The sequence below is a fragment of the Acinonyx jubatus genome, chromosome B4, assembly GCF_027475565.1.
Source record: "Acinonyx jubatus isolate Ajub_Pintada_27869175 chromosome B4, VMU_Ajub_asm_v1.0, whole genome shotgun sequence".
Lineage (NCBI taxonomy): Eukaryota > Metazoa > Chordata > Mammalia > Carnivora > Felidae > Acinonyx > Acinonyx jubatus.
The window spans coordinates 115,317,449-115,345,356 of record NC_069387.1 but is presented as its reverse complement, the minus strand read 5'-3'; the positions used below and the strand labels follow the sequence as shown (position 1 = coordinate 115,345,356).

Below are 27,908 nucleotides of genomic sequence, written 5' to 3'. Positions count from 1 at the left end.
CTCCATAGTACTCATCACTATCTAACACACCATTTAATTTTGATTTATCATCTCCCTGAAGCATTATGTAAGCATGAGAACAGGGTTTTTGTCTGTTGTCCACTCCTGTGTCCCTAGCACTTAGAACAATGCTCAGCCCTTAATAACTTTGAGGTGAGTTAATTAAAACAGGGATAGTAGTCAGCAAAACTAAGTATATGTATCTCCCACAACCCAGCAATCCTACTCATGTACATAAACCCCAAAAAACGCTAACTTAGGTTTATAAAAAAGACACATGTAAGGATATTCATTGTAGAATAATTTATGCAATTATAGAGGTAGAGCAAAACCAGGTGCCCATCCTGAGGGGTGTATGAATATCTGGAACACAACTCAACATGCAGAATTAACGAACTAGATTTACACATAGGAAACTGGTCAGGTTCTAAAACCACAGGACTGAGTAAAAAATATTTTAGGAAACAGAATAAAATCTAGAACATGATACCATATGTATAAAGAAAAAGCACATATCTAGTAAAGGTATGTGGAAGATACAGAAATTGTTTTTGGTTTTGTTTTTGTTTTAGAATATTAGGATATTTTTTGTCTGTGATCTTAAAAAGACTGCAGCCAGGGAATTATGCTGCATCATTTCCACCTACCTCTTAAGCAAGGTCCAACCATGGGACCCACACCTCAGGCCTACCCCTCCTCGAGCACAGAACCTCTGGTCCTGCCCAGATATGTGAGCAGTTCATGTGGAAAGATGGCAAATGGCTACTCAGGGAATCACAGATTCTTCCTCTTCTTGAGGATGATCAGACACAAAAGCTTCATAGTCACTGGACTGAAAACTTCTTCCAAAATCAGGCTCATCTCTGACAGCAAATGTGAGCTCTCATTTCAATCAAAATGTCAAAAAAAAAAACATTATTTGGAGAGGGAGATGAAGGAAAAGGCTAGGAAATGTACTTCCAGTTGCCACAGATCACGGAAAATCCAATATGTTTTCTTTCAAGCTATTTTGTCCTGGTTTTACACATAGAGAACACACTGTCATTTTCCTTTCAAGAAATTATCCATAGATCAATATAGTAGGTGACTGATTGTAACTTGAAAGAGAATTTAAATTAAACTGAAATTGTAACTCCCTGCTATATTTTGACAGATATGATTCATTTCAGAAGACAAATACAATATATATGTATGTATGTGTATGTATGCAATGCATATATGCATGTAAATACATTATATACACACACATACACACACATTCTCAGAGCCCCTCACTCAGAAGCAAGTAGGAAGAGAAGATTGATAAGTAGAAAGCAACAGTCACTAGCCAAAGTATTTGAGAAGAGGACCAATGAATGGATGATGCTTAGAATCAACCTAACTTGCAACAGTCCTTTGATCTTTCTCCACTTATATTTACTTATTAACCAGGGCCCCTACTTCTTTACACCTGAAACTGACTATCCCCACAGCCTCTGACCCTCCCTTTTAAGTCCCTGCTTACGAGGACAAACTAGAATGCAACAAAAATATTAAAAAGACAAAAACAAAATCCCCATAATCATCTTATTATGCAATGAATGTTTTAAATAACAAGACAGTCAGTCAAATTACCATCCAACTTGGCATTTAAATAACTTTCTGAAAGGCGTGATGAAAAATAAAAGACATTGGTATATACCGTTGAAAATAATCCAGCAAAGGTGTTCCAGTGGCAAAGCCACCTGCATGATGAGTCTTAAGGAGGACAAAATCTGCAGGCACTGGGTCACAGATTCTTTATTCTGCAGGTTCACGTCATTGTCACAGACCAGTTCATAGTTGCAAATATTTTTGCCACTTAAAGCATGAAACTGAAATGCAGGGAAAATATAAAGAACATAAATAAAGTTTATGCAACTTAAAAAAGCATTTTCTTAAAATGTGAAAAATTAAAATAGAAATGATTCTGCTTAAATAGATTATGCAGGGCTATAGACTGAATATTTGTGCCCCCGCCCAGTTTATATATTGAAACCTAACCCCCATTGTGATGGTATTTGGATGTGGGGTCTTTGGGAAGTGATTAGATCGTGAAGGTAGAGCTTTCATTAATAGGATTCGTGTGCTTATAAAAGAAACCTTGAAAGAGCTCCCTACTGCCTTCTGTCATCTGAGCACACAGAGAGAAGATAGCCATCTATGAATTAGAAAGTGAGCCCTCACCAGATATCAAATCTTCCAGCCCCTAAACTTGTGCTTCCCAGCCTCCAGAACTGAGAGAAATAAATACTGTTTAAGCCATCCAGTCTATAAAAACATAATAAGATAAAAACAGAGAGGGAGGCAAACCATAAGAGACTCTTAAAGAAAACAAACTGAGGGTTGCTGGGGGTAGGGGGCAAATGGGTTAGATGGGTGATGGGCATTAAGGAGGGCACGTATTGGGATGAGCCCTTGGTGTTATGTGTAAGTGATGAATCACTGACTTCTACTCCTGAAACCAATACTACACTATACGTTAACTAACTTGAATTTAAATAAATAAATTTTTAAAAAACCATCAGTCTATGGATTTTTGTTATAGCAGCCCTCACGGACTAAGACATATGGAAAGAAATGTGGTAAAAATGGTTTCTTCAAAGCATCTATTTAGTTAAGATTACTTGTCTTTAGTCAAAAAAGAAAAATTCAAAAGCAAAAAAAAGTACAAAATTCTATTTCCAAGAATATGGAATTGAATCACATTTTATAAACCCTCCTCATAGCATTTTGCCATATTCATGTGGATGCAATTATTACCATTTACACAATTCATTCACCAAATGTTTGTTGAACACCTCTGTTTGCCACACTCTGCTAAGCAACAGGGACTTGAGAATGAAGAAGATGTGGTCCCTGCTCTTCGCAGAAGGAAAAGCATTCCAGGCACATGAAGTGTTAGGAATGTTTAAAGTGGTTGCTGTGGTCACTGAACTGAAAGTCTTTTATAAGGTTGGGTAAGAAGGCTTAAAATAAAGAGATTAGGGGCGCCTGGCTGGCTCAGTCCAAAGAGCATTCAACTCTTGATCTCAGGGTTGTGAGTTCAAGCCCCACATTGGGGGTAGAGGTTACTACAAAAAATAAATAAACTTTGAGGTGGCTGGCTAGCTCAAGTGAGTACAGCATGCAACTCTTGATACCAGGGTTGTGAGTTCTAGTCCCACATTGGGTATAGAAATTGCGTAAAACTAAAATCTTAAAAAAGGTGAGGGATTAGGCTATTGAGATAGTCCATGGTCAGAACATGGAATGCATTCCATATAATTCCAAGGAATATGGACGTTAGCTAAAGGGCAATATCAAGGGGCAGTGGAATAAATTGATTTGATTTATAGTTTAGAAGTTAATTCTGACAAAAGTGTGGAAAATGAAAAGCAGAGGGTGAGGCACAAGGCTACAAGCATGGAAACTGAGAGAGATCAAAGGCCTTTAAAGTAGTCCAGAGATACCAGGATCCTAAAATGGGTGCTGGAATCAGGGATGAAAAGATTTAAGTCTTGTCTGAGTCCATGGGATTTCGATGTAGAAGGAAGATAGAGAGAGTGGTCTACAGTGGTTTCCTGCTTGGGTGAGTGGCTGGTGCCGATTATGAAAGAATGGTGGTAAGTTCAACGTAGGATATGTCAAGTGTGAGATGTTTATGACATATACCTCATATGAGAGATTTTGGCTAGAGAATCATCAGTACTGCTAAAGCTGTGGGAGTGAACCCTCAATAGTACAAATGGGCCTTGTTCTACCACATAAGACTTTCCACTTGGATCCATGTGTACTATTTCTAGCCACCATATAACTGGTATCACAGAAAAAGACATTTATAGATTGCATATACATGTTGGAATCGTTATCTTCAAAATGCTCTGTTAGGGGCACCTGGGTGGCTCAGTCAGTTAAGCGTCTGACTCTTCATTTCAGCTCAGATCATGATCTCATAATTCATGAGTTTGAGCCTCAGGCCCTATGCTGACAGTGCAAAGACTGCTTGGGATTCTCTCTCTTTCTCTCTCTGCTCCTTCCCCCAACTCAGGCTCGCTCGCTCTCTCTCTCTCTCTCTCTCTCTCTCTCTCTCAAAAATAAATAAATAAGTATTTTAAAAAATGTTCCCTCAGTGTGCCTGGGTGGCTCAGTTGGTTAAGCATCCAACTTCTGCTCAGGTCATGGTCTCACAGTTCATGGGTTCGAGCCCTACATCAGGCTCTGTGCTGACAGCTTGGAGCCTGGAACCTGCTTGGGATTCTGCGTCTCCCTCTCTCTCTGCCCCTCCCCCACCTGCTTGCTTGCTCTATCTCTCTCTCTCTGAAAAATGAATAAACATTTAAAAAAATTTTTTTAAATGTTCTCTCTTTTAGAAATCAATAGCGATACCTAATATTGTTTGAGTATCAGGCCCTATTCTAAGTCTTTTATTATCTCAGCAATCCTAAAACAATCCTTTGAGGTAAGTCTTATTGTTATTTCTGCTTTAGAGATGAGGAAACTGAGGCACAAAGACATTACATAACTTCTCCAGGTCTCATCATTAGGAAGTGGCACAGAAGCTCCTCGAACCCAGGCAGCCTGATTCTATGGACCAAATTCTTACCAACTCTGCCATAATGCCTCTCTATAGTACGTATAATGGGGATCATTAAACAACATGAGTATCTTTGCACAAAAATATTCTGATAGTAAAATATACATTATTACTGCTTCATCTTTATGCACTGAACTCCAAAATCTATTTCTCTAACAAAACTTCTCAAGACTTCTAGTTCTGCATTGTCAAGTTCCTGCTGGACTACATTCAATCCATTTATTCTCTTACTTATTTTATAGATATTTATTGAGAAGTACAGAGTGCCAGAACCTTACACTTAGCATGGAAAAAAACAAATTATTCATATTTTTTCACGCCCTTCACAACACTCCTGCTGACATACTCTTACATTTGCTTCACTGCTTTACCGTCTGCCTCCAGTCTTTGTCCTTCTAATCTATTCAGCGTGGTGCTTCTAAATTAATAGAAGATTATATTCTAGAATATATCATTTCATTTGTTCATTCACTGAATAAAGCTTTATTGTGCATCTATTACATATCCAGTACTGTTCCAGGCAATACAGATTAGAGATTAGAGCAGTTCCTGTCCTAATAAAGCTCACATTCTAGAAGGGGAGACAGATAATAAAAACACAAACAAAAATGTATCTGATGATAATAAGTGATATAAAGAAAAATAAAGCACGAAGCGCAAGAGGACATGAAGTAAGGGAGGGATGAGCTACACAGACATCTAGGATATAACCTTTCTAGAAGAAGCTCACCAGTGCACTGGTGCTAAGCCAGAGAGGCTGGGTGGAAGCAGGATCATGCAATAATAGCACAAGAGAAAAAGATGGGGCCATGGATCAGGATAGCACAGGAGAGGACATAAAAGTCCAAACTCCTAAGCACAGGAGAGGACATAAAAGTCCAAACTCCTAAGCTTTTCATTCAGTACTCTTCCTAATGGGATGCCAACTTATAATGCCCAGTATTCTCAATCACGTACCTATGGTACAGCCAAAATGAACTGCTCAATGTACCCCCAAAACATGCCCTGATGTTTTCTGCTTATTAAACCATACACTGTTTCCAAAGCCTTGAATACTCATCAAGTTTGGAATAACATAGCTTTGGAGTTACTCTGATTAGGGTTCAAACACCAACTCTGCCCACTGCTTCAAGTGGGCTGGGTTTCTTAGTGTCTGTGCCCTCCTCTGTAAAAGAGGCATTATAGTACCCACCTTCTAGGACTATAATGCGGCTGCAAGACAACAATTCATATAATGCTTATAGAAGAGTACTTAGCACCCACTAACTGCTCAACCAGTGAATCAATGGTAGCAATCAACATAATAATAATACTGGTATACTAGAAATAAAGCATAGTATTTTTTGTATCAAAAGATCTATGTTTGATCTCCTGAGCCACTAGTTAACTGTGTGATTAGCTTTCTCTTTCTCTTTTGTAAAATAGGGATAATAATAGTTTCTAATTCATGAAATTGTTGAGGATCGAATATGTTTTCCAAAGCACTTCGTCAACTAAAAGCATTCTACAAATATATAACAATAATAACCGCCTGCTGAAAGAATGAGTGATTATAGTGACACAATCTCCAAAACATCTTCACAAAGTTTAATACGTGCACTTTCTTCTCCGCCACTGAAAACAGTTATTAAGCAACTTAGCACACAAGCAAACACCATGCTAAGCAAATGAAAGACATTTAGAAGCTGTCAACTAAAGAATACATTGCATGGCTAATCATAAATTGTAGCTAAAATAGCTACTGCTTTCATCTTACTATATGAGCAGAAGTTTTGTCTCCAAGGCCTTTTGGAAAAAAGGCAGTTTTGAATTGATTCACATCTGCTTTATTCTCATCAAAGTTGACATGGAACTGCTGAAGGTACCTTCCATAGCACTGTAAAAGGGCCAATTTATATTCCTGAAATAAAAAGAGGACTTGATGCAAGTTTCAAAATACCATTTTACTTATCATTATTAAAATTCAGGAACATTCGTATTATTCTTCATAGTATCAATATTGATGATTACTACTACTACTCTTATTACCACCATCACATTACCACTACCATTACCACTAGCATTTCTAAACACATATTATGCAACACACACTGCACTAGCTGCATTATTTCATGAATTCTCCTCCCAACAAGCCTATTGTGAAATAAGACCATCACAATCTCCAAGATGATATTATTCACCAGGGTGTGAATAATGATGATATAATAATGGGAATATTCACCAGGGAGTGTGTGGTAATACCTATATATACTCAAAATCCAAAAATTCAACATCAACCTATCCTGGTAATCCACCCACTCAGAGACGAAGATAAGTTGCATAACTAGCCTTGCTTTTCTGATACCTCCTAAGTTCCAAAAAAGCAAGAAAAGGCGGGGGAGGGGGGGAGTAGGAAGCGAGGGAGAAAAGGAGGAAAGAGGGAAAGAAAGAAAGAAAAGAAATGAAGGGAGAGGAGAGAAGAAAGGTACACTCTCTCTCCTCTCTCTCACCTGCCAATGGTCTTTGAGGCTACATTAGGACAAATCAAAAAAGTCTGAGCTAGGGTGCCTGGCTGGCTCAGTCGGTAGAGCATGTGATTCTTGATCTCAGAGTTGTGAGTTCAAGCCCCATGTTGGGTGTAGAAATTGCTTGAAAAAAATAAAATAAAACCTTAAAAAAAAAAAAAAGTCTGCGCTATTGTTAGCTAGGATTCTTGTTAGTTCTAATTCATGCTTATGTTCCCATTACAGAATCAGAGCTCATTTCTGCAGCCCACAGGTGACCTGGAGTTTCAGGGGAGGTGAGGTGAGCCAGGCTGTGGATATGAGTCAGCCTCCTCCCCAACAACTGTATCCAGGAAAAGCAGCTACTCTATGTGTCAACTGCCTGTAGGGGTACGAAGCCCCTTGGGAGGCAACCACAGTCAAACTTTTGTTTCTATTTCTATTGACTTGTTACTTGTTTACTAATTAATTCTGAATCTTTCCCTTTCTAAGTTGGTTCATAAAATGAATTCAAATCTAGGTTCCAAACAAGACTATTCCAGGGGTGCCTGGGTGACTCAGTTGATTGGGTAAGTATCTGACTCTTGATTTCCGATCAGGTCATGATCTCACAGTTCCTGAGTTCAAGTCCAGCATCAGGCTCTGTGCTGACAGCATAAAGCCTGCTTGGGATTCTTTCTTTCTCCCTCTACCCCTCCCCTCTGTGCTCTCTCTCTCTCTCTCTCTGTCTCTCTCTCTCAAAAATAAATAAATAAATAAATAAATAAATAAATAAATAAATAAATAAGACCATTCCAACAAAATGATCTTTACTGTAACTAAAATGTAATGGAAGTAACAAGTCAAGTTCATTTTCAGTACTCTACCTTTATCAGTCCACTTTCTCATAAGTGAAAGGTAGATAAAAATGTTTTCTTTGTTCCTTTAAGTAAATTTTAAAATATCCTATCTGGGCCTTTCTATCTGAAATATTCTGAATCCTTAGCCACTACACAGCATGCACTTACTTTATCAGCTTCTAACATGTTCTTCCAACCTCCCTCCACCAATATCCACTCCACCCATCTGAATACTCCACAAACAACCCCAAACTGTGCTATGTATCACCAGCTTCTTATATTGAGAAGCATAAAAATGAGAGGGGACACTCTTCTAATGCTTGTCAAAGTTATTCCACTTCACATGAATAAAGCTCACAAGTTAGATCTTGCCCATTTGTTTGTTTTCTATAGTTTTCCTACAGAAAACTTTTTTTCTATAGTTTTTCCACAGTTTTCCTTTATTTTCAAGTTTCTAAGAACCACCGTCCAATGATATGAAGCTAAACTGATGCTGTAATTTTGGCAGCAGAAAATAGATCTTCATTATGAAATTTCCTCCACATCTTATTCTCCATTTGGTAAATTTCCCTCCAAAACAAAACAAAACAAAACAAAACAAAACTTCGTGTCCAGAAAATAGAAATGGAAGAAGAAAATGAAGCTAAAAAACTGAAGATCAAGAAAACATTGAAAAAGTCCTAAAATCACCTTGGGTAAAATAACTCTTGGTCCGTGGATTCTAGATGTGTCAAACATTCACATTTAACTTGGAATAATCTGGGCCTATGCCAGAGCTTAAGGGGAAAACTTACATTATCATTAACTGAAACCCAGCCAGGTGGTCTTGGTTGGTTGATCTTACCGAACCAAGCCCACGAGTTCACAGCAATCCAAGACGTGGGCATTAACTATGGAACCAGAAATAGGGCACAAGCTCAGTTTGGAATATTATACTAAGCAAGAAACAGGGCATGTAGGGAATGACTGCTATAATTACATATAGCAAAACGTTAAGGAGTTGAAAGTCATTAAAACAGGGCACTAGGAACCAGACAACATAGCAGCTGGGCCAGGAACCATGAAAGTTGTCACTGGGCAAGGTCAGTCACATGAAAATCAACAGGAAGTGGTGTCTGGGCTCCTTTGTATAAGGTAGGAACATGATGACTCAGCATTTCCTGTTGGGCACCTACCACACCCTCTGTTAACTAGGGACTGCGCTCCCGCCCCACCAACCCCAGCCAGCTGTCTTTCCGTTCAGGAATCTCTTACCTCTGGAAAATCTCAACTACAAAATTAAAAAACAAACACTTTTTTGGTTACTGTGCCTCATTAAAATTTGTAAGACTCATTCATATTTTTCTAAGAAAAAAAATCAAATCATGTAAAATAGGAATGGTATCAAACCAAATAATAATAACAATTAGTCAAGTAATTTTCACTTAGGCTCTTTTTTCACTCCTGAGGCACTTACTTTTATTTCACAAAGGCTATCTCCAACCTTCAGAAGCTTTTCATTGTAATAGGCAGCTGGCAGCCGCGGGGCATATTTGGTCCAGATATTAAACAAAGAGGTGGCACTGTAAAAATCATAAAATAAAATATCTTTAAAGTCAGCAGGAAACCTCAATTAATTAGCAAACTATCCTTGAGCACTTATTTTGTGCTGTCTTTCCAATGTGCCTTACTGTTAATGTCTAATTATTACTAAGTATAGTTAAAATTATTGCTTCCTTTATGTCAAGCACTGATCAAAGCTCTGTACATGCATTTTTAAAAACAGATTTTATTTTTTAGAGTAGTTTTAGGTTCACAGAAAAACTGAGCAAAAGGTATGGAGATTCCCCATATACAGCCTGCCCCATACACATGTACAGCCTCCCCCATCATAAACACGCCCCACCAAAATGGTATATTTGTTACAACTCATGAACCTACATTGACGTATCATTATCATCTAGTGTCTACAGTTTATATTAGGGTTTACTCTTAGTGTTATACATTCTATGGGTTTGGACCAGTATACAATGACGTTTACCCATCATTATGCTATCACAAAGAGTAGTTTCGCTGCCCTAAAAATCTTCTGTGCTCTGCCTGTGCATCCCTTTCTCTCCCTTCACCCTAGGCAACCACTGAGGTTTTTATTCTCTCCATAGTTTTGCCTTTTTCAAAATGCCATATAGTTGGAATCATACAGCATGTAGCTTTTTCAAACTGGCTTCTTTTACTTAGTAATATGCCTTTAAGATTCCCCTATGTTTTTTCACGGCTTGATAGCTCATTTCCTTTTAATGCTGAATAATATTCCATTGTCTAGATACACCATGCTTTATTCATCCATTTACTTACTGAAAGGTATCTTGTTTGCTTCCAAGTTGTGGCATTTGGAATAAAGCTGCTATAAACATCCATGTGCATTACTCAGCAATCAAAAAGAATGAAATCTTGCCATTTGCAACAACATGGATGGAACTAGAACATATTATGCTAAGCGAAATAGAGAAAAACAAATATCCTATGATTTCACTTACATGTGGAATTTAAGATACAAAACAGATGAACATGGGGAAGGGAAGCAAAAATAAGATAAAAACAGGGAGACAAACCATAAGAGTCTTAAATACAGAGAACAACTGAGGGTTGCTGGCAGGGTGTTCCTGGTCTAAAGGGTGATGAGCATTAAGGAAGGCACTTGTTGGGATGAGCACTGGGTTATTATATGAAAGTGATGGATCACTAAATTCTATTCCTGAAATCATTATTACACTATATGTTAACTAACTTGGATTTAAATTTTTTAATTAAAAATTAAAATAATAAAATAAAAATATTTAAAAACTCACATGCAGGTTTTTGTATGGATATAAGTTTTCAACCCATTTAGGTCAATACCAAAAAAAAAAAAAAAAAAAAAAGCATCAGTGCATGGATTGTATGATAAGGGTAGGCATAGTTTTGTAAGAAACTGCCAAATGAACTTCCAAATTGGCTATACCATTTTGCATTCCCACCAGCAATAAATGAGAAGTCCCTGTTGCTGCACATCTTCTCCAGCAGTGAATGTCGGTGTTCTGGATTTTGGCAATTCTAATAGGTATGTAGAGGCAGCTCATTGCTTCAGTTTTCATTTTTTGATCATACATGGTATGGAGCACCTTTTCACTGGTTTATTTGCCATTTGTATTATCTTCTTTGGTGAGGTGTCTGTTAAAGTTCTTTGATCCATTTTTTAAATCAGGTTGTTTTCTTATTCAGTTTTAAGGGTTTTTTTGTATATTTTGGACAACAGTCCTTTATCAGATATGTCTTTGGCAAATATTTTCTCCCATCTGTGGCTTTTCATCTTATTCATGGTGTCTCTCACAGAAGAGAGATTTTTCATTTTAATGAAGTCCTGTTTATCAACTCTTTCCTTCATGGACTGTGACTTTGGTGTTACACCTAAAAAGTCACTGTCAAACCTAAAGTCATCTAGATTTCTCTTATGTTATCTTTTAAGAATTTCACAGAATTGCATTTTACTTTTAGGTTTGTGATCCATTTTGAGCGGATTTTTGTGAAAGGTGTAAAGTGCGTGCTGAGATCCAGTGTTTGCATGTGGATGTCCAGTTGTTCCAGCACCATTTGTGAAGAAGACTACCTTTGCTCCATTGTATTGCCTTTGCTCCTCTCTCAAAGATCAGTTGCTTATATGTATGTGGGTCTCTGGACTCTCTATTCTGTCCCAATGATGCATTTGTTCATTCTTTCACTGATACCACACTGTCTTGATCGCTGTAGCTTTAGAGGAAGACTTGAAGTCAAGTAGTGTCAGTCTTCCAAATTTGTTCTCCTCCAATATTGCATTAGCTATTCTGGATCTTTTGCCACATGCATTTTTTCTCCATTTCATTTCTACAACAACCCTGAGATAGGTAGTATCAATATCCCAAATATATAGTTGATATATTGATTGACTTGAGGGTCAGTGTATCCATGATCTTAACAAGTATATTACTATGCCTGCCTGTCCTCTGGAACATAAACTTCCCAAGGGCAAGGACCTTGATTTGTTATCCATTGTTATCCATTGCCTAGCCTCAAGAGTAGTGAATATCTAGTATACATACATAGTCAGTAATTATTTGTTGAAAGAATGAATGAATAAATAAATGACTAGGAAAAAATTCCTTGTTCTTATTTTTTTTTCTATAAAGAGTTCAAGGATTCCACTATCCTGTCAGTCCATTAGGGTCCTGCTTCCATCCACCAAGTAAACAAGAACAAAACATACAATATTCTCAAAACGGTTTCTAATCAGTTTTAAAAGGTAGCAGATCATTGCTCAATTTGTTCATTTATTTAGTTAATACTTACTCCTTCCTTCTCTCTCAGAAATTATAAATGCCTCAAGGAAAAATCCAAATTTCCCTTAACAGTTGTCCAATCCTATCTCATAAATTTTTAGATGAGGACAGTGTTACATACAGTGTTAAATGAGGACAGTGAATGTGTGTGTCCCCTTGCAATTCATATGTTGAAGTCCTAACCCACAGTGTGGCTGTATTTGGAAAGGGGTACTCTAAGGAAGTAACTAAGGTAAATGAGGTCATAAGGGTAGGGCCCTGGTCTGATGGCATGGATGTCAATCTAGGAAGAACACCAGAGAAATTGCTTTCTCTATCTCTTTCTTTGCACTTGCTCAGAGGAAAGGCTATGAGAAGACAAAGTGGTCGAGAAGTGTGCTTTCACCAGAAACTGACCCTTCCAGAACTTGATCTGGGACTTCTAGCCTCCAGAACTGGGAGCAAATAAATTTCTGTTGTTTAAGCCACCCAGAGTATGGTGTTTTGCCATGGGAGCCCAAACTGACTAATTTGTAATTAATAATTAATAATTAATAGCCCAAACTGACTAATTCAAGTAGGAATGTAAACTTAGGGATTAAAGATGACTCTAATACTTACAATGTATATGTTGGGATATTATCAGAACAACCTCAACAGAAATACGTAGATTAATTCATTCAAGTAATTAAATGATATAGATTGAGTGACAAGGGAGGCATAGAGACAGGATATTCTTACCTTCTTGGACAGATTAATAATATTCTGTAGTAGGAAAATACATACATGTACCAAGTAGTAAATAACCATGCCCCCAAAATTGTGTGAGAAATGGAGCCACAGGAATTTTAAAAGGAAGAGGCTTTTTGGTTTGGATTTTTTTTTTAACATTTTTTTACTTTCACTTGCTGCTTCATGAAATGCCACAGTATTAGAATAAATATAATGAATCCCAAAAAAGTCAGCATGTCTTACTAGAATTCTTAAATTATGTAGATGAAAGATTTAATTCTTCCAAACCTTAAAGATGAGATAATGATGACTATGTTTATTACTCACAAACGAAAAATACCAGCTTTGTTAAATCAATCAAGGTTACGTAAGAGAATTTTTTTAAGTGAACTTTAAGTTCAAGTTAAGACTGTTCACTGGGAATGGCTTACATAATGATTAAACAAGGAAAATATAATATACACTATAATGTGCATCATTTAAGAAAATGTTAATGTCCTCTGGATTGCTGATTTATTATAGTTGCTGCTGGATATTTAGAATTTTCTAAAATAGGAAATCATAACTATATAAACAGAATATCTAAATCTCATGTGATTATAACAAAAGCATACCTTTAAAATAATCTATCATACTCTGAATTTAATGACATTGCTGTTATGCTCAAAATCTATATTTAGATACCCTGAATTTTTTGGCTTATGGAAGTTCCCATAATTATATATTTTTTCTTTTAAAAACTAACCATCTGTCAAATATGTTATAAAAGTGAATCCTACCTAACTGTATTCCTAACTGGCCTCCACATTGGCATTCTTGTTCCATTTGGATAAGACTATATATACGTATGTATATATATAAATTAAATAAGATTAATCCCTTGCCCAAAACTACCCAATGGTTTCCCATTGCATTTAAAATAAAAGCAAACTCTACAAAAGGCCTCCAAAACCTTCCATAGCCCTACCTATGCCTCTAATCTCACCTCACACCACTGCACCCACACTCACCAAGCCATGCTTAGCGGGCTTCTGTCCATTCCTCCCAAGTCTCTGGCTCTTTCCTGCCAAGATTTTCTCACATGCTTCTTCCCTCTGTCTATCCACTCTCTTTGCCTGGTATCTTTCTAATCTCAGCTTAATGTCACCTCCCTCACCATTCGTTTGAAAGTAGGTCCAAGGTGTGTTCTCTTCAAGCTTCTGCTCAAGTGTCACCTACTCTGACCACATTGTTGAAAACTGCAGTCTCCTATCTCCCCCCACAACCCTTCCTCACTTTAGTTTTCTCCCAAGCACTTATCACTTTCTAGTTCACCATAAAACTTATTTAAAATGTTTATTTCCTATTTCTTCCTCTAGAATATAAGCACCAAGAAGGCAGGGATCTTTGTCTGGTTCACCACGGTATCCCCAACACCCAGTATGATGCCTGGTACATGTAAGCATTCAGTAGCTTCTTCCTTTATAGCACTTGTTGTTTGTATATTGACTTAATGATTCAATGAAAGCCTATCTCTCTCTCTCTCTCTCTTTCTCTCTCTCTCTCTAAACTCCATGAGTACCAACTCCCTACCTATTTTGTTCACCACTATATAAACCATGATGAGTACAATGCTGGACACATAGTAGGCATTCAATAAAAGTTGTTGTGTAAATAAATAAATACCTAAATTGTGTGAGAGATTAGATTGCTAAGGTCCATGTCAGTCATTAACATTTATGATTCTCTTACAGTCTCTTTAAAGATGGGACAGATACTATACTTACCAATCGGCCCAGGTCTACTTTCCCATATATAACATTAACACTTACTGAAAATATAAGGATACTAACCCTTGAATTCTTTCAATACCAAATATTCATTGAAAGTTTGCTCTATCCCAACCACCAGGCCAGTTGCTAGAGATAGAAAAGTAAAAAAGAGGCACATTATCCAAAGTCAGCAGGGAGGTTCCATTCTAATGGAGGAAACAGCACACAAGAAAACAAATAAATAAAAAGTATTAATTGATGGCCAAACCTGCATTACATTGGAAAGGCACTCTACGGAGGTAACTGAGGTAAGACCTGAAATAAAAGAGGGAGCCAGATATTTGAAAAGCCAAGGAAAGAACATTTCAGACAGAGGAGGCAGCAAATATAAAGGCCCGGGATGAAAAAAATTGTATCTGTCTCCCTGGAAAGTCCTGAGAGAGAAGTGAGGGATGGGCTGAGATGAAAGAGGCAAGCAGGGCCAGATGCTCAGAGCCTGGAGGATGGCAGAAGAAGTCTTAAATTTATTCTAAAAGCAATAGGAAGCAATAGAAAATCTTTAGACGAGAGCGGGTGATTGCTTTATAAAGATTACCCTGACTGCTCAATGAAGGACAGGTTTCAGACTCGAGAGGCTGTGGGGAAAGCACAACATGGTGGTGACTTGAACTAGAATGCTCGTGGGAATGGGAAGATAAAGTGCTACCTAAGGCACAAACACAGAAATGTTTGCGATATAAATACAGCTTAGGTATGTAACGTGCTTTCATTGGTCAATTCTTGGGGTTCTCATCATATTTGTCCCATTAGCAGGATTTGCCACTGTTAATCCATCATTACTTCCTACTTTGAAACAGTTTCTCTACCTGGCTTCCAGTAAACCACACACTTTTCTTCCCATCTCCTTGGCCACTCCTTCTTAGTCTCTGCCAATTTCTTATCCCCTCAACTTGTCAATGCTGGAGCGTTCCAGGAATCAGTCCTCAGACTCTCCTTTTTTCCATCTACACTCCACTCCCTTAACTACTCCATCAGGTGTCATGATTTAAATATCATTAGTACACTGACAAATCCCAAATGTATATCTTCTCTGACCTTCAGACTTGAATGACCAACCGCCTACAGAATAGTTCTGCTTGGACATTGAATTACATTTCAATCGCAATAGATCTAAAACTAGATGCGGGACACCTAGCTGACTCAGTCGGTGGTGCACGTGACTCTTGATCTTTGGGGTTCTGGGTTTGAGACCCATACTGGGTGTAGAAATTACTTAAAAAAAATTTTTTTTAATCTATATATAAATAAATAAATAAATAAATAAATAAATAAACTCTTGATCTGCCCCTTTCCTACCAGAAGGCTTTTCTTCCCACAATCACTATCCATCCTAGAAAATTCACACTTGTCATTCTCCCTTGCTGCCAACGCTTCCTACAGAAATCTTCATCACTTGCTATTGTATCTCTTTCTCATCTTCTCAAAGGCTACTTTTCCTGACTTACCCTGACCATGCTCTTAGCTACCCCCATTTTAAATTTCAACACCATACCATTTCTTCCATCCCCACTCTCTGCTCTAATTTTCTTCTAGCACTTCTTTCCCTGTAAAATGATTTCTTTACATATTTGTTTAGCAGCTGTCTGTAGTAACAAAAATGTATGCTCTATGAGGATACAAACTGTTAAATCTTTTTGTTAATTTGAGGTTTTCCTAGTTCCTAGAATGGTACGTGATATAGAGTAGGTGTTCAATAAATACTTAAAATGCATTAATGAAGAACAAATATAAGTTAAAACTATTTCTTCAATATTAAATGCATGAATGAAAAATGAAAGTTGAAATTGTTCACTATTCTGGTTTTCTTTGACATTTGTCTGCATTTGTAACTGTTAGGTTTGTGAGGTATTTTGAGTAGGAAAGAAAGATGGTGACATAAACAGGAAAGAACCTTAAAAATGAGTACTTTGAAATTCAGTAATAACATGGGGATAGAAACCCCCAAAGGGCAAACATATGTGCAAAATGAGTCACAAGATCAATAAAAAGTCATTGTGATCCTAACAGCAATATAACAAGGAATTAAGGTATAAAAATGAATTAAAGTGCACATGTTCACAGAATCACACAGTTAATGGCATCAAGAACTAACTTTTTCAAGAACCTAAGCCACCTCAAAGGTATTCCTTTTTCCTCATATACAAAACTGTACCCACAGCATGGAAAGTTGTGAACCCCCGAAGTCCCCGAGTGAGCCAATTTACTGGCATGGGATAGCGATTGGGGAACACTCAGAAGGAACAGTGAGTTATGAAACACTTCTGTGTTGATTTTTATTCTGACCGGAGCAGGAAGCCAAGGTATAACATTTACCGAATTAAGGGTTGTACTCGCGAGGAGTCTGTACTTCTTAAACTTTGCTTTTATCTCCAGGTTCGCAACGCTGACCCAGCTCTGGGACCACCGTGGGCATCCTCAAGGGCATCTCCTCCGGCCCCAAGAGTTGCCCTTCTTGGGCCGGCGCCCTCCCCAGGGCCCGGCCTCCGCTTACCAAAGCCGGTGGAATTCATGCTTCTGCTCCTCTGTTGTCGCTAACGCCTTCTTTCTCCTCATAAAGCCTAGTAATTCCCGGATCTCCCTCTCGCAGGAGGCCAGGAGCGGGTTTTTAGCGTCCAATGGCCCGTAAAACACGGCGAAGGGCAACGAGGTCTCCTGGCAGGTCGAGCGAGACGGTGGGCTCTGGGAGCTCGCCTTCGACTCCAGGGGCGACTTCGAGAGCGCGTTCGAGGTCGGGGGCGGGGTCGGCGGCGGTCCTGGCGGGGACACAGATGTGGGAGACAGGTCGAGGGGAGAGGTCGAGGGGGTGCCCGGCGCCGCCATATTGACGAGACCCTGGCCGGCCAGAAGTGTGTGTACACGCGGTTGCCTGGCGACGGTCTCGCGGCAACCAGACCTCCCGCGCGCTTTCGGGAAAACGCAGCGGCCCCTGGAGGGCAAAGGAAGAGAGAACCGGGTCCGGAAAGAAACGATGCTTCTGGGGACTCTTGTGCCCTCTTGTTCACTGGCACGGCTCTATGAGACAAGAATAGAGAGAAGGTTTCGGACAGAGAGCCAACAGATGGTAGAGCCAAAACGATAACAAATTCAGACTACACTCATTTTCCATTTCAACCACTTAATGGTGATAATGATCATTAACATGTGCCGGGCATCATTCTAAGCGTTTGAACCATAATCTCATTTAGTCATGGTAACAGCTTTACCACTCGGGGTATTATGAGTACTTCCATTTCACAGTTTAAGAAACCAAATTCTGATTTTGGAACCAATTACTGATTTTGGTCAGAGTAAACTGTAGTGTCAGGGACCAGATGCCAGCCTTGTGACACCAAAGCCTGTGCTCAAAATGAATAAGCTTCTACTGGCCATTCTCAAAACAACAAAGCTTATCAATCGAATCGAAATTGCGAAAATATCTGACAACCAGTTTAAGAATCAAGTACTTCCAAAAGATCCATTCTCTTCCCTCTATCTGTACCCTGAGGTAATTGTGGAAGTGATGTCTGTGCCTAACAATTAGGATTACATTATATTATTCATATGTATTTCATCCTTATTCTAATTATCACTATATTCTAAATTAATAAGCATTTCACTCAGCATTAATGCATACTAGCAGTTTGAAGTGTTAATTCTCAAAATACTTTTGCATTTTAAGCTGGGATTTTTTTTAATTTTTTAAAAAACTTATTTATTTTTGAGAGAGAGAATGGGGGAGGGCCAGAGAGAGAGGGAGATACCAAATCCAAAGCAGGCTCCAGGCTCTCAGCTGTCAGCACAGAGCCCAACACCCTGCTTGAACTCACAGACCACAAGAACTCATGGACCACGGGATCATCATGTGAGCCAAAGTGGCCTCTGAGCCAAAGTTGGACTCTTAACCGACTGAGCCACTGAGGCACCCTTTTAAACAGAAGAGACCTGCCTCTGATGGGGAAACTACAGGCCTTAAGGAAAATATTTAGGACCAAAGGAAGTTCTTCTTTCCCTGAATATTATGGGCAACAGTAAGTCTACTATTTATTTACTTAAAGTATAAGTTTCTAACTAAAAGGGAACCTACTTTATACATTATGCAATACCAAAAATTATCTAAGAGAAGAACCAGAAATATTTGATGTCTTATAAAAATAGGTCTTTAATACTGGAAAGTGTTACTGGTTCTGTCACACATAAGAATAAATAAAGACAGTGACCCTAACACCCTGTGAGCCCAGTTTCCCACTTAAGATTAAGAAGCTTATTGGACCACAGGCTGATTTCTTTCAGGTCTGACCTAATTTCTTGCAGGCTCTGTGGGCCTGTGCTAATTTATGAGGCTGGCCTAATATGTCATGTGTACTGTACTCTAATATTCTTTGAAGGAAAATAATAATGATCTTGCTCTTCAAGACAGGTAATTATGACCCTCGAACTTTCTCAGCAGGCAATGAGTTGCCCTGACACCTCACTGTAGGAGTTCAGTTCTCCAGTCAAAATCTAGAAATCATTCTCTGATTAAGATTCTATCTTGTCTCTAAGTGAGCAGTAAAAATGCTAAGACTTTAAAGAATTTAGGCCTAACGAAGTAATTCATTCTTGGAGTGTTTACAAAAAGTATTCATAGATCTTTTATTTTAAAATATCAGCTTGGTAAATTCTTTCTCTTCTCATCTTTTCCTTGTTCTCACATAACAGACTTGTCTACTTCAGATCAAAAGCTGATGTAATTTACCACTGAGCACTACCTATTATATTCATGAAAGTGAAACCACAGGATAAAATTAAATTAGAATGGTCAGAGAGGAGCAAGGAAAAGAAAAATAAAACAGATCAAGTGGGCTTTTTCCCCTCTGATCTGTTTGCTCTCACAAACAACCCTACAAGCAGTGCAAGCACTTACATTTCAAAGTCACTGGTAAAAGAAAATGTGACTTATTAAATTCAAATACTCGAATTATGTATCTTAGTCAGAGCCTTACATCTTAGTCATTTTCCTCCTTGCAAACACTAAGTTGACAATGCTTAACTTTCAGTAGTTTTTAAAAGCTTGTCGGAATATTTAAATGGCTGATGTACTCTGAATCATCATCGCGCTAAGATGGAAGTTTCCATTTTGTTCAGTTTAAATTATATTCGAAGCATTTCTTAACATATTCGGGGTGTTATCTTTCTTGTAATGAGATGCATCTATTAGAATATCTTTTCTATTCCCTTGTCACTTCGCTTTATTCTTTCCACTCTAGTCAAAGAATGGAGCTCTGCAACTATTGTGTCTGGCAGGGCTAAATAATGTAAATAGCTTCCTTATAAATAATGTAAATTGCTGCTTCCTTATAATTAGTGTCTTTGTAGGCTGCAGGGATCCTTTTTGCTCATTCCAAAGTCTTTATCACCCAAAGTTACTGTTAGAGAAGGAATAAATAAGGTTAGTACTCTTTCTATTCCTAATTTAGCCATTAATCATTTGGACTGTCCCAAATATGTACATGTATAATGGTCTTTAAAAAAAAAAAAAAAGCACAAAGATCCCCTTTTCCCACCTCACCATCTAATATTTAAACTTTTTAAAAAACTTCTCCATCATTGCATTTAGTCAAATTCAACAATTTCTTTAGCGTGTCATTACAATGCATAGGTTAACCCGCACATTCCTTATAAGAAGCAGATGACACACAACTAATCATGATGAAAAGGCATGCTCTAAAATGTGCTGTGATAAAGGTTTAAAACATGCTGTACGAGTCCCAAAGTGAAGCTTGGAACTGGAGAAAGAACAGACGATTCCAGCGAAGGTGATATTTTAGCCCCTGGACTGTCACTGCTCCTTATTAACAGAAAGCCCCTTGCAACAGAGATTTGCCTATTTACTGTGATAACCCAGCATTCAAGCCTGGAGCCTGGCACGGAGTATGGCTTAATAAATCTTTGTTGGAATGAGTAAATGGGAAAAAAATGGAAGAAAATAAGATGGAGAATATTTAAAAGGATAACACTGATTGAGAGAAAAGCCTGAGTAAGGTACAAAGTTATAAACATACACCGCAAGTTAAATAGATCATCTATCTAATGTAGTGAATAGAGACTACAGTAGACCCAAGGACAAAGATGAAGCAGAAAGAGAAGTGTGATCAAATACAGTGGGTAGTTGGAAGGTGTGCTAAGAAATTTTGACTTAGTTCTGTGTTCGGTGGGAAGTCTTGATTAGAAAAACAGTATAATTAAAAACAGTAGGGATTAGGGGCACCTAAGTAGCTCAGTTGGCTAAGTGTCTGAGTCTTGATTTCAGCTCAGGTCATGATCTCATGGTTGATGATTTTGAGCCCTGTGTCGGGCTCTGCACTGACAGCACGGAGCCTACTTGGGATTCTCTCTCTGCCTCTCCCCTGCTTCCTTCCTCCTCTCTCTCTACCAAAAATAAATAAGCATTTAAAAAAAGAAAAAGTAGGGATTAAAAGCCCAAATTCTAGAGCCAGAAAGCATAGTTTGAGTCCCATTTCTTCCAAGTTGCTGAATTTCACTATGCTGTGGTTTCCTCATCTGTAAGATGGGGTGAAATAATACTAGTTAACTCATAGTTTTTTTTAGTATGGAATTGTATGAGTTAATATGTGTAATATCCATAAAACAGTGCCTGGCACATAATAAGTGCTATAAAAATGTTTGCTAATATAATTACTCACTTGGGAACCATCAGAAATTCTTAAACAGAGAAGAATACAATCCAGTCTGTATTTTATGTATTTTAGAAGTGAAACTATTACCACAGACAGAAGATGGATGGGAGTAGGGAGGTTATATCTGATCTCAGCTGCACAGATCATTGTAATGTCTATATTCCATCAACCATGAGACAGAAGTAGCCAAACTAAAACCACGGATAGACACTGAGGCAAAATCAGTAGGAAACCAGCTTTTAATCAATACAGCAAAGGGAGAGTCATGGAGTAATATTTAATTTACATAATAATTATATATAATATAATATATATGTACTTTATGTAATATATATAAAATAGCTGTAAAAAGGTAGAATAAATTCTAACATGTATTTATTATTCTAACAGGTGATATATTTATGGTCTTGGAATAAAGCCTTTCTTAAAAAGTACAAAAGTAAGAGACAGAATGGAAAATACTGATGAACTTGAATACATTAAGATAAATTTTTAGAAGGGTGAAAGCACAACAAAAGTGGAAAAGCCACACCCTGGAAAAATATATTTGTAATGCATAACCTACTGTGTGAACAAAATATTGATAAATATCAACAGCAGGTTCAGATAAAGATCCTTCTTGGGGAGATTAAACAGGTTTCCTTATTACAGGCTACCAATGGAAGCCAGTGTAGTCAGGACATACAGCAAAGAAATCAGCAACATTATCCAGGACAGATGGGAATATCCATTTCCAAAATCTAAAATCTTCACCTGTGGTACCCAGTTCTGGATGGTAATATTCCTGCATCTTCCAAGTCTTTGATGCTTGAACAAGTATCGTCAATTCTTCTGGATTGCAGTATTGCTTCCAATTTAACACTGGTGTAGACAGGTTCAGATACTTCTGCCTGGCCCTTCCACCCATAACAACTCGAATGTCACAGGCTAGGGCTCTGCTAAATACTTAATTTCTTCAAGGGTTGAGATCTGGAAACTAGATGAGGGCCCATAATTTTCCATTGCAGCAACTTATATCATATTTTTGCTTACTGTTTCTTGAATTTTCTGATTATACCTAGTAAGCAACGCTTTTGTTGCCTTCTCATTCAACTTGCCCCTGTGAAACCATGATCCATTAGCCAACACCAGATACCCTGTAGGTAAAGACACCTTGGTTTTCACCCTGGCCTGCCTATCCATTATGGTAATGACCTCAGCAGCCTTTGTTAACTGCTACCACCTGGCCTTTGCCATTCTGGAATTGCTTCATCCCCACTAATATTATGATGCTAGATTTCATGGCAGAACCCTCTATTTATTAACCCTGGCCTACAGAAGACAGAAACTATTAAGCTTCTCCAAAGATCCCGGTGCTCCCGCATCACTGCATTCTTTACATCCTCAGTGAAGGGAATATTCCCTGACCATTCCAAGAACATAACCAGCTGCTGGGTTCCCAGGACATATAAAATAAATTCATTCTAACATTCCCACCTCTCTGAACTTTCTGTTCCTTTCTTCAATATTATGCCAAGGAAGTTCTGTCATCTTTACTTCATTTGATGTAGAACGATATCAGATCCACACTTTAAGAAGCCAACCTGTTGGGGTGCCTGGGTGGCTCAGTCCGTTGAGGGTCCGACTCTTGGTTTCAGCTCAGGTCATGATCTCATGGTTTGTGGGATCGAGCCCTGTGTAGAGCCCCACGTTGGGCTCCGTGCTGATGCTGGGGAGCCTGCTTGATTTTCTCTCTCCCTCTCTCTGTCCCTCCCCCATTCATACTCGCTCTCTCTCTGTCACTGTCAAAAGAAATAAATAAACTTGAAAAAAACCATCCTTTAAATTATTGGGATTCCTGAATTATGGCTAAGTACCCTCATATTAATGAATTCTACTCCATTCAGCTTTGTATTCTGTCCCCCTGGTCTAACATACTCAAGATACACTCCTATACACATTCACCAGTCCCAGCTAACATCTATTAGCCAGATCCTGAAATTCCTTTGGCATGTGGGCTATTTCTTCCCAGACCAGAGCTTGTACTTTCCTGCTCAGGCTATGCTGAAACCTGACTTTGTTTTTCAGCCAGGAGGTAATGAGGGTGTTGGGGCATATCTTGAAGAAAACAAGAATCATCTTGAAAGGCACCTGCTTCAGATTAGGTTATTGCATGTTCCTCCAGGCAAGCAGAGACTGTTTTTCTGAGGCAAGTGGTTAGGGGCTATATCTGCCAGCCTGGAAAGCTCAGAGTAATCCAGGAGCTCAAAACTCTTACGCTTGTCTACCTAAATATCTTCATTTCAAGTCTCTGGGCCCCATTCTTTTCTTGGAATCTTTGCTATATGATCAGACCCTTGGCCTGATTTTGAGCAGAGTTTACCTGCCATTGCCCTGAACTGTGATAAAGGCACTCTGACTTTCAGAGCATGACTTAAGTTGTCAAATAACTGCCCTAAGACTATAGACAGAGAAAATGTGTGTGTGTCTGTGTGTGTGTGTGTGTGTGTAAAATTTTTTGCAAGACTTTTAATGCCTATAAAAGAAGCCACATCACAATCATTTTAATTAATATTGCCCCCATACTGACCAAACACGATAGCTATTTGATCTCCCAAAACCTTGTTGTATCTGCACCTCATCACAATTAAACTATGGGTGAAATCACCGCATGCCGAGGATTATTACCACACCACCTACCACTGCAATTGGCTCCCTATTGCTTTCAGACAGCGGGCAATTCAACTCTAAAATCCCATCCTAAGGAGCCACTTTTTATAGCTCACTCCTTCTGTGTTAACCTGGCTTTCCTAGAAAACAGAGTTTGAAGCAAAAGCTTAAGTGCTAGTACTTTATTTGGTAGTGCAATTCCCTGAGGCAAGAATGAAGAAATGGGAAGTCAGACAGGGACTGTAATGATTAATTTTTCTGTGTCCACTTGACTGGGCTAAAGGATGCCCAGACAGCTAGCAAAATATTATTTCTAGGTGTGTCTGTGAGGGTGCTTCTGGAAAATATTTGATAGAGTGAGTAAAGAAGATCATCTCCCCAATGTGGATGGGCAACCACTCGTCCACTGAGGGTCCAAATAAGACAAAAAAAAAAAAAAAAAAAAGAAACAGAGAAAGGGTCAATTTGCTTTCTCTGCTGGAGCTGGGACATCCAAGTTCTCCTGCCTTGGACATCAGCACTCCTGGTTCTCAGTCCTTTGGAATTTAAATGACTGGCAACTCTGGTTCTCAGGCCTTTAGATTTGGACTAAATTACACCACTGGCTTCCCTGGCTCTCTCATTTACAGATGGCAGATCATGGAACATCCATAATCATGTGATACCAATATACATCTTATCGGTCCTATTTCTCTGGAGAACCCTGATTAATACAAGTACTAAGATACTACTAAGGTACTAAGATATGTTACTGCTGTATAAATACCTGAAACTGTGGAAGTGGCCTTGTATCTGAGTTATGGGTAGAGGCTGCAAGACTTTCGAGGTGCATTCTAGAAAAAGTCTGTATCACTGTGAATGGACTGTTAGGAGAAATTCTAGTGAGCACTCAGAAAGAAAAGAGGAGAGCTGTAGAGAAAGTGTCAATCTTTTTAGGAAATACCTAAGTAGCCCTGAACAGAATTTTTGTAGAAATATGGATGGTAAAAGCCATTTGATGAGGCCCGAGATGGAGATGAGGAACATGTTATTGGACAGTGGAGAAATTGCCATCTTATTATAAAGTGGCAAAGAACCTGGATGAATTGTCTTCATATTCTAATGTTTTGTGGAAGATAAAATTTGTGAATGATGAAATCAGATATTTAACTGAAGCTATTTCTAAGCAAAGTGTTGAAGGTGCAGCTTGGCTCCTCCTGACTGCTTGTAATAAAATGTGAGAAGGATGGAATTGTCAAGCAAAAAGGAAACAAAACTTAAAGATTTGGGAGATTCTCAGCCTGTTCATATTGAAAAAAAAAAATGAGAATTCTGTTTGGAAGGAGGACACTAAGAGTGCAGCCAAGTAACCATTTGATAAAATTAGTATGAACCAGCCATCTCAACAATAGCCAGGAGCTAGTGTCAAGACAATGAAAGAATGACCCCAAAGGCAATTCATAGACCATCAGGGTTGGCACTACTATCACAGACCCAGAGGGCAAGGGCCAGGGGCCAGAGTGCTACCCAGATCCCCATCACATCACAGGCTCCTTAAAAGCCTCAGGGGAAGCTCCAGTAGGCAAGCAGCAAACATTGGTGATATCTGTGACGCACCCTCTCTGCCAGCATGCAGAATGCACAGGTCCAGGACATATAGATGCCTCCACACAGATTTCAAAGAATGGAACTTCTGGAAGAGCCACAGTCCTGGGAACCCCAGCCCGGAAGAGATGCCAGCCCAGGGCAGAGAACCACCTTCGGAGAGTCACTGTGGGGCTGGACCATTGGACTGTTGGGCCGATGTTGCCTCCTTGGTGGGCTTGGTAGACAGACCATCAAACCAAAGAGGATTATTCTACAGGCTTAAGGTTTAATGTTATTGGCCCCATTAGGCTTCTGGACTTAACTAGGACCTGTCACTCCTATGTTATTACCTATTTCTCCCTTTTGGAAAGAAAATGTCTACCCTATGCCTTTCCCACCATTGTATTTTGAAGCATATTACATGTTTGGTTTCACAGGTTCAGAGCAAGAGAGGAATTTGCCTCGGGATGAATCTTACCTTTGGTTTCACTCATATCTGATTTAGATGATATTTAGATGAGACTTTACACATAGGCTTTGAAGTTGGTGCTGGAACAAGTTAAGATTTGGGGGGCTATTGGGAAGGAATGAATGTATTTTGCATATGATAAGGACATGAGTTGGGTGGGGGCAGGAATGGAATGCCATAGACTGAATGTTTGTGATCCCCCCACCCAAAAAAGTTTATATGTTAAATCCTAAAATCTAATGTGATGGTATTTGGAGGTGGCGACTTTGGCAATTCAGATCCTGAGAATGGAGCCCTCATGAATGGGATTCATGCCCTTATAAAGGAGAACCCAGAGAGCTCCCTCTAACCATCTGCTATGTGAAGACACAGCAAGAAGACCACTATCTATGAAGTAGGAAATGGACTCTCACCAGACACTGAATCTGCCAGTGATTTTATCATAGACTTCCAGGCTCTAGAACTGTGAGAACTAAAGTTATGCTGTTTAAGACATGCAATTTATGGTATTTTTGTTATAGCAGCCCAAAAAGACTAAGACGAGGACAGATGGAAAGGAAACACAATGCTGGCCAATGAATCATAAAGAAACACATAGCCAGTTGCTCAGCCATGTGGGCTATCTCCCAACAGGCTATATAAATTTTTATATTTCATATATTGGAATAGTCTATGAGAAGGAGAGGTAGAGAGAAAATGTACCTGTTCTTTTCTTCCTGTCTTCTGTACCCCATTGGTCAAGACTCATCTGTGTACTTCCAGGTTGAACCACCTGGCCCCATAAGCAGCTGCTGGGGATACTGAATCTCATACCTTGTGATACAGTGTGTCATCCTACTTCAAAAGTGGTAAAAGGAGACAGAAACTTCAGATGGTAGCTTCAGGTGATGGCAACAGGCAGGCAGGCATGGAGTCAGTCACCACAGCAGCTGCTGGAAGACAGCAAGTGGTTGAGGACCCAGTAGCCTGGTGAAGACAGAGAAATCCAAGGCAGCACATACAGTGTGTCCAAGACACAAATTCTCTTGAATGCCAATGCTAGCAACACCCTAAGGAAAGCAGAGGAGCAACATGGAAGGAGCCTGGATCCCCAACGCTGTGAAGTCACAGTACCAGTCCTGGACCATCCACACCCAGATTATTATGTGAGATGAAAATAAACTCCATCTTGTTTAAAGGACTGGTATTGAGGGTCTTTGTAGGAGTACCAAAACTATAATATACCATATGTCTCAGAAATTTCATGTCTTCATATCAGCTTAGATAATCATGTACAGGATGTATAAAGATACACATACAGACATATACAGAATGTACAGCAGATATTCATTCATTAAATGCTTGTAATAGCAAAGCATTAAACACAACATAAATGTGCCTTAATAGAAGTAGATAAGCCATAATTTATCTATAATATTAGATACCAATCAACATCCTAAAAATATGTAGTACATTTTGTACACTTTGACATGAAAATATATTTTACATTTTTTTATTTAAAAAAAATATAGAATGATATGAACAGTATGCTAACATTTATCTCTAAGAAGGTACCATAAAATGATGCTGTAACATTTGTATTTATATGTGTGTCTCTATATATTATGAGAAAGTGGGGAGAAAGAAGTTCTGAAAGAATACTCAATAAATGGTTCACAGTGGTTACATATGTGAAGGAACTGAAATGGAAATTAGGGAATCAAATGAGATTTTAGACTTGTCTGTCATGTTTTTACTTGTTTAACAAAGAAAGACCTTCCTGTATTATTTATGCAGCTAGAAGTTCATTTAAAAATGTA

General features: G+C 38.6%; 1 protein-coding gene across 6 annotated transcripts in view; it reads right to left on the bottom strand.

The window, feature by feature from the left end:
* The window catches only part of CFAP54 (cilia and flagella associated protein 54), a 295,832-nt gene extending 271,920 nt beyond the window's left edge, over positions 1–23,912 (bottom strand). The window contains exons 1-5 of one of the 6 annotated variants that reach the window (XM_053226636.1): positions 22,179–23,912; positions 17,261–17,781; positions 9,373–9,478; positions 6,351–6,494; positions 1,682–1,853 (exon numbers count right to left, since the gene is read on the bottom strand). In XM_053226636.1, the coding sequence (XP_053082611.1) occupies positions 1,682–1,853; positions 6,351–6,494; positions 9,373–9,478; positions 17,261–17,589 (751 nt within the window). In that variant the 5' untranslated portion in view covers positions 17,590–17,781; positions 22,179–23,912. Of the gene's footprint in view, positions 1–1,681; positions 1,854–6,350; positions 6,495–9,372; positions 9,479–17,260; positions 17,784–22,178 lie in introns of those variants that run through there. The other 5 variants (XM_015070493.3, XM_053226634.1, XM_053226632.1 and 2 more) reach the window with 5 other exon arrangements.
* Between the last annotated feature and the right edge of the window lie 3,996 nt (positions 23,913–27,908).